The 14,526-nt window shown below is 36.8% G+C and overlaps 2 protein-coding genes across 5 annotated transcripts in view; one reads left to right on the top strand and one right to left on the bottom strand.

Annotated features, from left to right (window-relative positions):
- Positions 1-11,256, top strand: part of USP14 (ubiquitin specific peptidase 14 (tRNA-guanine transglycosylase)) — a 47,607-nt gene extending 36,351 nt beyond the window's left edge. For 2 of the 3 annotated variants that reach the window (XM_006761875.2, XM_015562713.1), the window contains exons 11-16: positions 539-604; positions 989-1,081; positions 2,191-2,319; positions 6,834-6,894; positions 7,511-7,618; positions 8,256-10,981. In XM_006761875.2, the coding sequence (XP_006761938.1) occupies positions 539-604; positions 989-1,081; positions 2,191-2,319; positions 6,834-6,894; positions 7,511-7,618; positions 8,256-8,407 (609 nt within the window). In that variant the 3' untranslated portion in view covers positions 8,408-10,981. Of the gene's footprint in view, positions 1-538; positions 605-988; positions 1,082-2,190; positions 2,320-6,833; positions 6,895-7,510; positions 7,619-8,255 lie in introns of all 3 variants that reach the window. The other variant, XM_006761874.2, reaches the window with a different exon arrangement.
- The window catches only part of THOC1 (THO complex 1), a 32,053-nt gene continuing 28,694 nt past the window's right edge, over positions 11,168-14,526 (bottom strand). The window contains exons 19-21 of one of the 2 annotated variants that reach the window (XM_006761876.2): positions 12,722-12,869; positions 11,920-11,995; positions 11,168-11,569 (exon numbers count right to left, since the gene is read on the bottom strand). In XM_006761876.2, the coding sequence (XP_006761939.1) occupies positions 11,274-11,569; positions 11,920-11,995; positions 12,722-12,869 (520 nt within the window). In that variant the 3' untranslated portion in view covers positions 11,168-11,273. The remainder of the gene's footprint in view (positions 11,570-11,919; positions 11,996-12,721; positions 12,870-14,526) is intronic. The other variant, XM_006761877.2, reaches the window with a different exon arrangement.

Here is a 14,526-nt window from a genome sequence, read left to right as displayed (position 1 = left end):
TCCTGCTTCTCCAGTTTGAGTCTGCGTCCCTAGCGACTCGCCCGTATCTGGGGCTCAGAGTCTGATGCTCCCTCCCGATTGTAAACAATCGCGCCCTCCGCGCTGCGCTGCCAGCCCCGCTCCGCGCGCACCCCGCACCTGAGAATTTCACTTCAGCACTGCGCCTCTTCTGAGTCTGGATATGATATTCTCTTTACTCCTAGTTGTAGAATTTCCACTCAGCCAGCCCTCCTGTGGTTCTGGATGTTGTCGGTTCCCTTTTTCAGGCTTAATTTGAATTGGTTGTTTAAGGTAGCAATCTCTGGCGTTAACCTATGCCGCTATCTTCGGTTCTCCAAGTATAAATTTTTTTATGTTTTCTGATGCCTTTTAAAAACTGAACCATATCTAAAAATAAACATCTTCCCACATTGTCTTCATTCAGATTATTTCTCAGTGGTATAAACCCATTGTCTATTAAAGAATTAAAGGTGTGATTCTATATTGTGGAAAAAATAATGTTTTAAAACTAATGTTTGGTCTTAATGGTTTTTTTCAGCGACTTCAGGAAGAAATCACTAAACAGTCTCCAACACTGCAAAGAAATGCTTTGTATATCAAATCTGTAAGTTGTTCATTCCTTTTGAAATAAATTCCATTTTTTTTCATATATTTTATTGATTTTTTACAGAGATGAAGGGAGAGGGATAGAGAGTTAGAAACATCGATGAGAGAGAAACATCGATCAGCTGTCTCCTGCACACTCCCTACTGGGTATGTGCCCGCAACCAAGGTACATGCCCTTAACTGGAATCGAACCTGAGACCCTTGAGTCCACAGGCTGACGTTCTATCCACTGAGCCAAACTGGTTAGGGCTAGAATTCCATTTTGTTAAGAGTTTTCCACTAAATGACTGTTGCCCAGTCTTTGTTTTTACCAGACCAACGAACTAAAAACTTGTGTGGCATATTCATGTAATACGATTTTTTTTCTATTTTTTCTTCTCAGTCCAAGATCAGCCGGCTACCTGCTTACTTGACTATTCAGATGGTTCGATTTTTTTATAAAGAGAAGGAATCCGTGAATGCTAAAGTTCTTAAGGTTAGTGTAACAAAATTTTCAGTGTAACAAAAAGTTATTCTTTGAAGGCAATTCCTAACTTACAAGACAATTCATAACTTACAGTAGGTTTCTTTAGTACTTTAGGGATAGTTAAATTTTCTTTAAAATATTACAAATAGGGAAGTTATTAACAATAGCCAAGTGGTTTTTAACCAAGATATGCATTGGAATTACCTATTGTTTTCTTTATTTTAAATCATATACATGTCTGGCTTTTCTCCACCCCCCAGATTCTGATTAAGTGGGGCTTAAGGTAGTACATTTTAAAAAAGATTTCTAGAGAATTCTGATGGATGCCCTCCATTTCCCAGAAACACTGCAGCAGATCAGAGATCCTTATCCTTGGAGGTTTAGGGCTGGGGGTGGGCTCGGGTGCAGTATAACACACTGCACTCTGTTCTGGGCAGTTCCTTTCTTTCAGGTGAAGAGAATGTTAAATCATTGGTGCCCAAAGAGTACTTACATTGAAATCGGTTGATGGAGGAGCCAGCCATATGATGTAGCTGTTTCATTGAACTGTAGCTCTGCTATATATCCCGAGTTCCTGATCTAGCCTGTTGAGCTGAAAGTCATAATACATTTTCAAATATACTTAGTGTTATATTAGAAGGTTGACTGTAGTTGCAGTATCTACTTGTGTTCACTTCATATGTTAATATTAGTTACTGAACTATATCACTATTGTTTCTATGTGAAATTGTATTTCAAATTATAGCCAGAAGTGACCCCGTTTGTAAATTGACTTCTCTGTGGTCTCTGTTATTTTCACAACAACTGGTTTAATATTTCTGAAATGTTTCTTTGTTATATGAAATTTGGTAACTCCTCTGTGGTCAGTTTCATGGGTTAAAATGTTTAATGGAAAAAAAGTTTAAAATTTATCTTACCTTGAAGTTACTATCAGATTGAAAATAAGCACTATGATGTTTCTAATTGCAAAGATTTCCAAGCAGTTTTTACAGATTTTATTTTCAACTTTATTGAATTATGAAAGCACTACTTTAAAATTTAAAAGTGTGATAGATATTTTAAATAACTACCTTGGTAAGTCTTTCTACACATTATTTTTCTTTCTGATTTGTGTATAGGATGTTAAATTTCCTCTCATGTTGGATGTATATGAACTATGTACACCAGAACTTCAAGAGAAAATGATCTCTTTTCGATCAAAATTCAAGGATCTAGAAGATAAAAAAGTGAATCAGCAAACAAAGACAGTAGGTTCTTATTGCTGACTTTTTAGTCTTAATATTTTAATCTTCAACAATTACTTTGTATTGTTATTTATTGTAGAAATGGATGAGCCTGTATTTTATTTAGCTCATATACAAATCCCACATATATTGGTGTAAGCCTTTAAAGTTTTAGGTGTATTTTAGCATATGCAAAAGAACTTTAGTTATGGTAGAGTGTTCTTTATAGTAGAACTATGGGCCCTGTGCACGAATTCGTGCACCCTGAAAGGAATTGTGGGCCACAAGGCTGCAGTGGGCACAGGAGCAGGTCTCAGCCCATCCTTCCTGCCCCTGCTTTACTCCTCCTGCAGTGGCCCCCGGTCCCCTGTCTGCCAGTGGCCCCGCTTCTGCCACTGCCAGCCCTGCTCACACCTGCTGGCGGCATGGAGCGATTGGGACCTGTGCCTGCAATGGGTGTGAGCGGGGCCGGCACCGTCAGCAGGTTCGAGTGGCGGCTGCTGCCCCGATTGCCCCTCAGAGCAGGGGGAGGCGGTGAAGCCCTCAAGGGAGATTGGAGCCAGCAGTCGCCTCTCCCACCTGCTGATGGCACCAAGGGATCGGAACTGGTGCTGGGCACTGGCAGTGGGTACGAGCAGCAGCTCCACCATCAACTGTGGGTGCGAGTGAGACCAGCGCCAGCAGTGGGTGTGAGCGCCGGGTGGGACCGCTCTGCATAGGCACAAAGAATTTTCAGTAACCACCAGAGGTTTGCCCCAATGAAAGTGGCTGGCACCCCGCCTTGGTCTGGCACTCCCACTCTCCTGCTCCACCATCCTGCTGCGGCTGAAGCCCACCATGTTCAGTGCTCTGCCATCTGCTGCCGACGCCTGCCGTGTTTCACACGCACCCCTCTGGTGGCCAGGGCACGTCATAGAGACTGGTTGGTTGGTTGTTCTGCCATTCGGTCTATTTGCATATTAGGGCTTTATATATATATAGATAAGCTTAATTTCTTTTCTACTATAAACTGCAGCTTATATTTCTTTTCTATATATCTCCTCACAGCATATATAGAAAACCTTGCCTAGATTTTCATAGTATTTTATTATTTTCCTTGCAAGGCATGGAATTATCTCCATTTTTGTGTGTGGAAGTGGTGGTATAAAATACTGATTGACTCACTTATGCCCACTGACAAAACTAACTGCTGCTGATATGCTTGTAACTGCTAAAACTATAACCATATCAACTTTATATTTAACAGAGTGTTATTTTGGGTTTATATAAAGTATACCTGAGTTACTATATTTTTTTTTTCAAAATGAAAAATATTTCCTGTTAATATTTTCAGTGTGATATTATAATATGTCAAATTTTAAATTCATCCAGCCGGTGTGACTTGGTGGTTGAGTGTCAACCTCAGTCACCCAGCCACACCGTGGAGGTCACAGTTCAATTCCTATTCAGAGCACATGCCCGTGTTGCGTGCTCAATCCCTAGTATGGGGCATGCAGGAGGCAGCCAATTAGTGGTTCTCTCTTATCATTGATGTTTTTATCTCTCTCTCCCTTCTTCTCTGAAAGATCTTTCTTGGCCTAATTTAATGAATTTCTACTCTTACACTCCTTTTTTCTGCTTGCTTTGTGTTTATTTTGCTCTTATTCTTAAGGTAGGGGAGCTTAGTTTTTTTTTTTTTTTAATATATTTTATTGATTTTTACAGAGAAGAAGGGAGAGGGATAGAGAGTTAGAAACATCGATGAGAGAGAAACATCGATTAGCTGCCTCCTGCACACCCCCCACTGGGGATGTGCCCGCAACCAAGGTACATGCCCTTGACCGGAATCGAACCTGGGACCCTTGAGTCCATAGGCTGACGCTCTATCCACTGAGCCAAACCGGTTCGGCGGAGCTTAGTTTTTATTTCAAACTTTTCTCTATTTTCTAACATAAGCATATAGGGCTATAAATTTCTCTCTCAGCATGTGCTTTCAATATGTCCTTCAAATTTCATTATATCGTACTTTCATTTTCATTCTGTTCCTTGTATTTTTTTTCATGTATTGCCCATCAGATTTCTCTTTGATCTTGAATTATTTAGAACTATCTTGTTGACTTTCTAGATGTTAGAAAATTTTTCTGCTATCTATTATAGATTCTAGTTTGATTCCAGTGTAGTGAAGAACATACTTGTGATATTTACATTTTAAAAAATGTGTTGAGGTTTGCATTAGATGCTTCAGGATGTGATCCAGCTTGGACACTTGAAAAGAATGTGCATTCTGTTATTGAGTGGAGCTTTCGATAGATACTGGTTAGATCCAGTTGGTTAATGGTGTTGTTGCGGTTTTTTTGTAACCTGGCTGTTTTTCTGTCTAGTTCTATCAGTTGTTGACTGTGGAGTAGTGAAGTCCTCAACTAAAATTGTGCAATTGTGTGTTTCCCTATTCAGTTCTGTCAGCTTTTGCTTTGCATGTTTTTTAGCGCTGTTAATTGGTGCATATACATTTAGGATTTTTTTTTGTCATCTTGGTGGAGTGAAGCTTTCATTATGCAATATTCCTCTCTGTCCCTTGTAGTTTTGTTTTTTTTTTTTCCCTGAACTCTACTTTATCTGATTAATATTGCCACTGCTGCTTTCTTTTTGTTACTATTTGCATGGTCTTTATTTTATTCTTTTACTTTAAAGTTTCCCACACTGTTATATTTGAAGAGAGTTTCCTATAGATCTTACTGATGGTGTATAGTTGGATCATGTTTTTAATCTACTTTGTTAACCCCATTTATGTACAATAATTTACATTTATGTTATTATTGATATGTTAGTGTTTAAATCTATTTTATATTTTCTTCCGTATTTTATCTCTTATTTTTGTCATATAGATTACATGCACATTTTCTTTTTAAGATTTTTAATTGATCTTTAGAGAGGAAGGGGGAGAGAGAGACAGACAGAGAGAGAAAAAGAGAAAGAGAAAGGGAAAGAAAGAGAGAAGCATGGATCAGCTGCCTCCTGCATACCCCCTACAGGTTATCGAGCCTGCAACCTGGGATGTGCCCTGATTGGGAATCGAACCAGCAACTATTGGTGCATGGATGACTCCCAACCAACTGAGCAACACTGGCCAGGGACTGAACATTTTTTTAGAATTCTAGATTTATGTATGATATATTTAAAATGTATTTCTTTGCATAGCTTTTTTTGGGTTACTGTAGGCATTACATTATATACAGTTGACTCTTGAACCAAAGTGCAGGTTAGGAGTGTAGTAAAAAATGCATGTGTAACTTAAGTTGGTCCTCTGCATACACATTCCCAACCACCAGTTGGCACTGAATAGTGCTGGTTTGAACTGTGCGGGTCAATTGAAAACAAACTGCATATAAGTGAACCTGCACAATTCAAACCCATGTTATTCAAGGGTCAGCTGTATATGAAAAGGAATGGTTAGCCTAATTGTACTTTTTTGTTGTAGTGTCCTTTGATTTCTTGTTACTCTAGCTATATTTAAACTGCTTGCATTGTCTTCATTTCTATTAAAGTTTTCAAGAATTTTGTGCTCCTATGCCTATATAGGTTGTTTAATTTTTTTGTATTGCACATGGAAATGGGTTGATGTAGCAAGTTCCCCACTTTAAAGATCCTTGTCTAATGTAGTAAATCATGCTTCTTTTAATATAGGTAAATATTTGCTGAATTAAATATTTGTTTATTTGGGCCAAAGTGGCAGGTGACCATGGCTCAATAGATTGAATATTAATTGCAATAATTTAACTTCTGTTATTTTGAGGCAGCTTTTTCTTTTTTTTCCCACTTACGTGGTTTGATAGTATTTTGGTAAAATAAAATTATAAAATTGGGTTTTCCTTTACTACCCTAGAGCACTGTTCATCTCTATTACTATATTCACTGGTACATTCTCTAGCTTTAGTGGTTTAACATTGATCCTATAGTCAGAGGGTCTGTTATTAATACATACAAGATTTTATATTATTAAAATGTAGGACCTTTGGGTTTCCAATTTTATGTTAACTGTAGTTACATCATTTTAGTAATTTGTAAGGCAGACTAGATTTTGTCTTTGTTTTGCCTCATGTGTAACTTTAGTTGGTCCTCTGCATACACATTCCCAGCCACCAGTTGACACTGAACAGTGCTGGTTTGAACTGTGTTACAAACCGCATGTAAGTGGACAGTAAATATTCGTGGAAATGAATATAGGTATTCACCACTTTCCGCAAGTTCTCCTTACGCAGCTTCACTTGTATGAAAGACCTACTCGTTTTAGCAAACTGAAAGAAACCTGAAGAGGAATTTTGCTTTTATGAAAAAAGCCATTATCATACTAATGTAGGTCTTTTGCTTTTTGTAAAAGTAAAGTGGAATAATGTGAACTTTCTGAAAGCAGGGGATACTCTTTGCTTTATATATGCCAGTTTGGCTTTTGAAAGATTTCATAGGCACGCTACTTTCAGATACTGGGGAAACGTACTCTTATTGAGAATGCAAATTTTATTTCTGATATGGTCTAAAATTAAACATTTTTTTCCCTTCAGAGTGACAAAAAGAGTAGTCCCCAGAAAGACGTTAAGTATGAACCCTTTTCTTTTGCTGATGGTAAGTGAATCTTTTCTTTTTTAAATATATTTTCTTGATTTTTTACAGAGAGGAATGGAGAGGGATAGTGAGTTAGAAACATCGATGAGAGAGAAACAGCAATCAGCTGCCTCCTGCACACTCCCCACTAGGGATGTGCCCGCAACCAAGATACATGCCCTTGACCGGAATTGTACCCGGGACCCTTGAGTCTGCAGGCTGATGCTCTATCCACTGAGCCAAACCAGTCCAGGCAGCGAATCTTTATTTCAGTTGTGATGTGTGTGTGTGTGTGTGTGTGTGTGTGTATGTGTGTGTGTGTAAGGTAAGATTACTGTCTAGTGACATAACTTTTTTTTTAGTTATTATGCTTTAAAGTCAGGGTTCTTGAAATCTAATTTATCTCAATATGACATACAGTAAAAATCACTCTTTTTAGCATAAACTTCTATGAATGATACTTCTTAAAACATCTTTCATGAAGCCTTAACTTTGGATAGTGGTATCTTACTGGATTCTAATAAAATAGTGCTTCTCTAGGCTAAACTTCAAAACATAGTTCTTGCTTGTTATTTGGTTTTAAAAAGCACATGTCTGTTTATTTGTCTGATATTATTGAATTTATATCTTCCTTTAGACATTGGCTCCAATAATTGTGGATACTATGATTTACAAGCAGTGTTAACACATCAGGGAAGGTCTAGCTCTTCAGGTCATTATGTATCATGGGTGAAAAGAAAAGAAGGTAAAGATTCTATTGTTTTTTCAGTTGTTACATACTATTTTAATAGTTTGTTTAATATAAATTTTATAACAGTGGTTCTCAAACTTTTCGGTTTCAGAATCTCTTTACACTCTTATATTGAGAACCTTCCCATTTTGTTTATGAGGATTGTGTTTTTTTACTATAATAGAAATTAAAACTGAGAAGTAAATTAATTTACTCAAAACTGACAGTAATAAACCAATTACATAAATATTTAAAAAATGAAAATTATAATTTTTTCCCAAACAAAAAAAAGTGGCAAGAAATGGTATTGATTTACATTTTTATAAGTCTTGAATAGGAGACAGCTAGATTCTCCTAATTATTTCCGCATTGTCTTTTGCTTTATCATACGTTGTGTAGCCTCAGGAAAATTCCAAAGTACACTTGAGAGAATGAGGGGTAAAGGTACTTAAGGCTTTAGTAGTGTTATGAGAATAGTTGTAACCTTCACGGAACTCTTGAAATGGTTTTGAACCTGAGTAGTCCCTGGATCATGCTTTGAGAACTGTTGCTATGGTAGATGGAATACTGCTGTGCGTAAAGTACCTTTTTTGAAATGGAACTCTGAAAAAATTGTGAATGATTTTAATTTCATTTTCCTCTCGTTCTTTAGATGAATGGATTAAGTTTGATGATGATAAGGTCAGCACTGTGACACCAGAGGATATCTTGCGGCTTTCTGGTGGTGGAGACTGGCATATAGCTTATGTTTTACTCTATGGGCCTCGCAGAGTTGAAATAATGGAAGAGGAAAGTGAACAGTAACCTTCATTTTAGCTATTTATGCTTAGGTGTGAAATAAATGTTATTTGTTGATCATTTCTATAATCCAGAGCTTTAGAGGAAGATATATAAGTGGTTTTGTTTCCCCTCATATGGAACAAAGGGCAGAAGCAGACCACTGTGTGTCAACGTAAAATATTGCAGAAAAGAGAAGCCTTTGAACTGTGCTGCTCTGTATAAAGGTGACAGGAAGAAATTTTTTAAAAGCTTATTTCTTGCATTAATTTTTTAAAATTCTGAGTTGAAATGCCTTTCAACCATTATCTTCTGTGATAATTTTCCCTGCCTTTTTCAGCTCAATATTCAGCAATGAAATGTTTATTGCACACCTATTACTGTTTTGTTGTTCTTGCATGGTTCAAACCACAGGTAATTTCCTTTGCCTTATCTAACAAATTCTGCCAGGAAGATGGAAAGGAAGTAAGTGTTGCTCTCATTGTGCTCTCAGTGCTGCTGTCCACATAGCCCATGGAAACGTGGATACAATCAAGTATTTGTCCAGCCTCATTGTTGCTGGCTTTTCATGACTTTAAAATAAATTGTGATCAATAGTACATTTGATTATACATTTATTACTGTCTCTTTGATGTACTATGGTTTGTACGTTTAACTCTGCAATGGCTTTGTAGTAATCAACCTTAATAGGATGTTGACAGGCTCTGGTTGCTTATTTTTAGAAAACAGGGATACTTAATAAAAAAGAAAGAGGGATTAACAGTTTTTGACCTCGAGTCTTGTCTGTTGAGTTGGCTGAAGTTCCAATATGTTAACCCTGATGGTTAGTTTTACTCTGCTGTTAAGCATCCATTTAAAAACGTTACCTTTGCCAGGTAGTATTACATTCTTTAGAAAGAAATAACAAAGTTATAAGAGCAATGGAGTTTTTTTGGATGCTGAATGCAGCATTTATCAGTCAGATCTGTCCTTTGGCTCAGTTATTTTTATACTTCTGTCAGTTCCCCAAAATCTTAATGTCTATTTCATAGCTTAATATCAATGATTTTTCTAGTGGTTGGAATACCAAGAGTATGAGGTATTTTAATATAATAGGTTTAATATATTCTAATTAGTCAGTTCCTCATCTTTGTCTTAGAAGCCTTGATAGTTAGAGAAAGGATAGATTATTACCAAATTTGTCTCTGATTTTGAGTTGGGTATTTATAATTAAGTTTTGGGGATTATCATGAAATCTCAGCTTTGCTTACTTTCGTTTTAATGCTCTGCAGAGCAGAAAGCACTGATAACCAGTAGATTCCTTAAGAATAGTGGCTATTTTTGAGTTTGTGAGAACTCTAGGGGACATAAAATAAGCATTTCAGGGAAACTTTATTTGTATATAGCTTCTTCAGCTAATCTCTAATTACTTGAATTATTGGCAATCAGTACTTCCTTTGCTTTGAGGGAGGGTGCAGAATAGGATGGGGAAAATGAGACCATAAGAATTGTGATGTTTTTTATATATTGGTATACTGCTTGTAATTCTGCAGTTTTTTTATTCACTGTTATATTTGGCCTGAACAATTTCGAGGACATAATTTAGCAACTAAAATTAAGATTTTTTCTGATTTGCAGGATGCTGTAGCTACTAGAGATCAGGTGAGGTAGATTTAGAACAAAGTATATAAACCTTCTATAGTGTTAGAATTTTAAAATTGTAATTCCTTGTCATTATAAAAAGAAAACTTTATTTCACTTTATTTGATCCAAAAAGCATTATTCCAAAGATATTTTAAGTATAAGAAATTGGACTTATACCAGTGTTGTTTTAAACTAATAAGGCTGTTTTAGAGTTCAGCCTTGCATGTAGGGTCTTTGAGAGTAAGCAAGAAAAGGTCTTGACTCCTGAGTGTGCCTTATACGCTGTGCCACTAGCATGACACCCTTTTGATACTAGAGCTGTGCTGTACACTGTTGGACTAGCTAGTGAAGTTAAGCCCAAACAAGAACATTTATTGTATAATGTGTGCATTTAGTAGTAGTTGTTCTGGATTCAAAACAATGATAACAATCTTAGACCCCTAAAGGATAATGCTTATGTGGGGACAGGAAAAAGAGATAGTTCTGTCTCCAACCATTACTAACTACCTAGTGCTTTGCTGTTTACAGGGTGCTTTCACAGACATCTCATTTGAACTTCACAACAATCCCTGAGCAATGCATCCCTATTTTAATGACTTGAGAGGTTAATTTTTATAAGGCTAAAGGAACTAGGTTTTAGACTTTACCCCATTTCTTTTAAAGTTGGGGGTCAGCAAACATTTTCTGTAGTGAACCAGATAGTAAATATTTTAAGCTTTGCAGACTATACCTTTTTTGTTGCAACTACTTAATTTGCCGTTGTAGCAGGAAAGAAGCCATAGACAATCCTAAAAAATCAGTATGGATGTGTGCTGATAGTGGTAAACGGACCATTGTTTGCTGATCCTCTGTTTTAAAGCATGAAATTAGAGCAGCCATATAGATTCAGAAAGTCTTATTTTGGGATTTTCAGAATAGCAAGTTAAATTTCATAACTGCTAATGGCATGCAGAAACTAATTTGGCATAGTGTATTTTAGGAAACACCATGCCTCTAAATATCACTTATTGACTTAATAACACATTTAACAAAAATATATTGTGACCTTAAGGTCATGTCACTTTGGCCATTTTTCCAACTCCTCCTCCCTCCTCCCAACACCTGACTGAGGTCAGTTATCAAGAGCCAATATGTGTTTTGTTCTTGGAATACCAGCCAACTGTACAACTGTTATAAAAATGTTTATTGTTTACCAAAACCAGTGGACCTCTTAACAAATGCTGCTTGGTAACAAAATCTTATCACAGTTTTAATAAAAAAAAAAAAAAAGCTAACTATTTGTCTCATTGTCATTAGTTAGACTTTCTGCAAGGTCACTTAATCCAGACTTATTCAGTGCATTAATCAGATTCTCAGGCGTTGCATGGACTCCCTCTTGATCTTGCCAGGCAACTAGTAACTGCCTAGCTCTCATCTTCACGTCTTCACTATCACACTCAATCTGTCTAATTTCTGAGTCTTTCATTTCCAAGTAGGGAGCCAGAATCTTCCATTGTTCACCCAATTTGTTGGCAAATATCTCTATTTGTTCCCCTGTTACAGGTTTGTCTCGGCGAGCATCAGGGCCTAGAAAACACAAGAAATGTAAATTATGTACCAAGTATGAGGACATCTACAATTCAAAGTGTACAACAGAAATGGGAAGATATGGGGCCACCAAAATATTAAGCCCCTTTAATAACCTTTATTTTAAAAGTAAAACAGTTCCTTTTTATATTTTTCCATGGATTGAATACTGTTCTTATGACCATTAGGAAATCAATTTTAAGTTATTGTCAAGCAGTGCTTTAAATTCCTTACTATAAGAAGCAGCTGAGATACATGGTAGAAGTTGAGAAGTAGATCAAATTAAATAACGTACCTCTCAACAAAGAACCACAATCTTTGTAAAATAGCCAAGAAAATTCAATTCTTACTTTCATTTTCCTTCAGTAAAGCATCATTATCTTCCTCATCTTCATCCTCACCTGTTTTTATTTCTTCAGAAGGAGGCTAAAATGAGTAAGGAGAATGTTTAAAAGAATGCCAACTTCTAAAGTAACTTGGGATTCATTTGTTTAGATAAGCTGATTGTGACATTCCAAGTATAGGACCCAGAACTTTACCCCTGAGGGTGTTAAATATGACAAGTAAAACAGTGTTAACCTGGAGAAGGAGTGGATGGGGAAGATCTGAAAGTTGGAAAGACTCCCCTTACTCCCCCAACCTGGGAAGAAGGGAGTCAGTAAAAGATGTTAAAATGATTTTCACATACCTAGCATATAGTAACAACAGTCTAGGGAAGACCAGGATTGAGCACCTATGTCCTTAACATTTTTTGAGTGATTAGCTTTTATGCACAGTTATTAGTACCATATTATAGAAATACAATGAGAAAATTGTATTGAAAAGGAGAGCCAGAGTAGTAAGGCCAAGTTGCCTACTACTACCTTGTCTTTGAATATAATGCACCAACAAACAGGAAAAATGATAATAATTTCTCCAGAAGTATTACAGACAGATTAAGTTATACACGTGCTATAAAAATTATTAAAAGTTTATCAGTTTATGTGCTTCCTATGAAATGTATCCTCAAATGCATTTCTCTTCATTCTAAAACATGGAAGTTGGTAGATTTTTTTCCCACAACTCTAAATTCAGCTCTGTTCAAACGATAGCAGTTTTAAAGAAATAACATCAACTAAAGGAAATGAAAAAAAATAGATTTATAATACTTACTGGTAATTCCTTTGCTAGCTTTATTACCATGTTTTCAAGATATTCTGGCAAACTTTTGAACTGCTGGTTGGTTGGCTGGAAGAAGTGAGGGCTTCTCCGTGCTAACAGTCTCAGGGCTCTCCAACCATAATTTGAATTGTTCACAGCTCTATAAAAAGATGTTGGTCTTACAACTTTATAGTCATTTATTTCTGTATTCCCTTCTAGTTAATGTAACTCACCAAGTGAAATTCTGTAACTCTAAGATAAGTAGCTGAAGGCACCATTCTTTTCACTCTGACCGTATTCCCAAAGACCTCAGTGTGCAGGTCACTTATGTTAGTCTGAAGAGGGAGGTCACACCAGCAAGCTCATTTCAAAAGATTGTATGCATTTTACTTAATTTAAAAAAGTCAATATGTGCAGTACTGGCTAGGTGTTGTATATGTAGGACAGAAATAATCTAGTTATTTAGGGGGGAAAATGAATTCATAATAGGTTCAACATGTTTTAGTGAGTTGATATCCACCAGCATAATGCCACCTATAGGTGTGAGTTCCAGAACGTAAGTTCAGCACTGAGTTCCAATCATTAATTTAATCAATGCTTGGTTTCCTATTTATACAATACCTAAACTTTAATTTGCTCAGAACCAACCTGATGGGATAAAAATGGCTCCAAAACGAAAAGGGAAATATCCAATAGTCAAGAGAGTAAGCAATGACACCAAGAATAGAACCAACCCATGAACCGTTCCGTAAGGAAGCAAAGTGGTAATAGGTGGTATCCAGTAAGGTGAGAAATGGAAACCTCAGGGAAATTCTAAAGACAGTGTTCCTGAAACAGGCAAGCTGCAGCTGAAACAGGCAAGCTGCAGAAGAGTCCAGAGCACAATTTTTTCCCCCATTTATGAGTTTTTTGCAAGTCAGTTGGAAATACCCTCCCTCCCTAAATTGTTGAGTAGCAACCTCGTTTACTTGGAGCCTCATTACCTTTGAGGCATGCTGGCACCTGCAAAACTACTAGACAGTGGGGACCCTTACCAAGTTAACATCATGCTATGAGGCTTTGCCAAAATAGTTAACCTTCTCTCTGACACATTTCTGTTTAGATAATTTGAATCTTTTAAGCATTCTGTCAATTATACATACAAAATTATTCTCCAGAGATCCCTATCATCCAGATTCTTAAACTAATCTTAGAGGGCTATCACTCTACCTAGTCTTACGTAACAATAATAAATCAGTATTCATTCAGCAAATACTTGTTGAGCTGGGCACTCAGGAGTCATGGAGTTCAGGGCCCCTGAGGTCACAGTGATTTTCCTAGCTTTGCCATTTACTAGCTGAAACAACAATTTCTACCTAAAGAGTTATATAAGGTAAGTGCTTAGGAAGTAACTGACATAGTAAATGAATCTGTTGCGAAGCATCATTATTGATAAATACAAGGGTTAAGACAATTTCAGGTAGTGGTAAGGATGAGAAAAAAATGACAAATTCAGATGGTGATATGTACTATGAAATAAATGTTAACAGGGCTGCATTAAGAGGGAAAGGAGAAGACTTGGTCAGGGAAAACTGCTCAGTATTTAAGATGAGAGTTTAAGTGAGAGAGCAAGCCATGGGATTGCCATGAGGGAAGTTTCAAGCAAATGAACATCAGGTACAAAGGTCCTGAGGTGGAAGTACCTTTTGAGTTGAATGGAAACAGGGCTGGTATGGTTTGAGCAGAGAGACAATAAAGAAGATGTGACTGGAGAGGTAGAAAGGTGCAAATCGGATAAAGGAGACTTGTTAGTAAGACTTCATCTTAATTTTATTTTC

This window comes from Myotis davidii, unplaced genomic scaffold (assembly GCF_000327345.1).
Source record: "Myotis davidii unplaced genomic scaffold, ASM32734v1 scaffold96, whole genome shotgun sequence".
NCBI classification, from domain to species: Eukaryota; Metazoa; Chordata; class Mammalia; order Chiroptera; family Vespertilionidae; genus Myotis; species Myotis davidii.
This window is presented reverse-complemented; position numbering and strand designations above follow the sequence as displayed.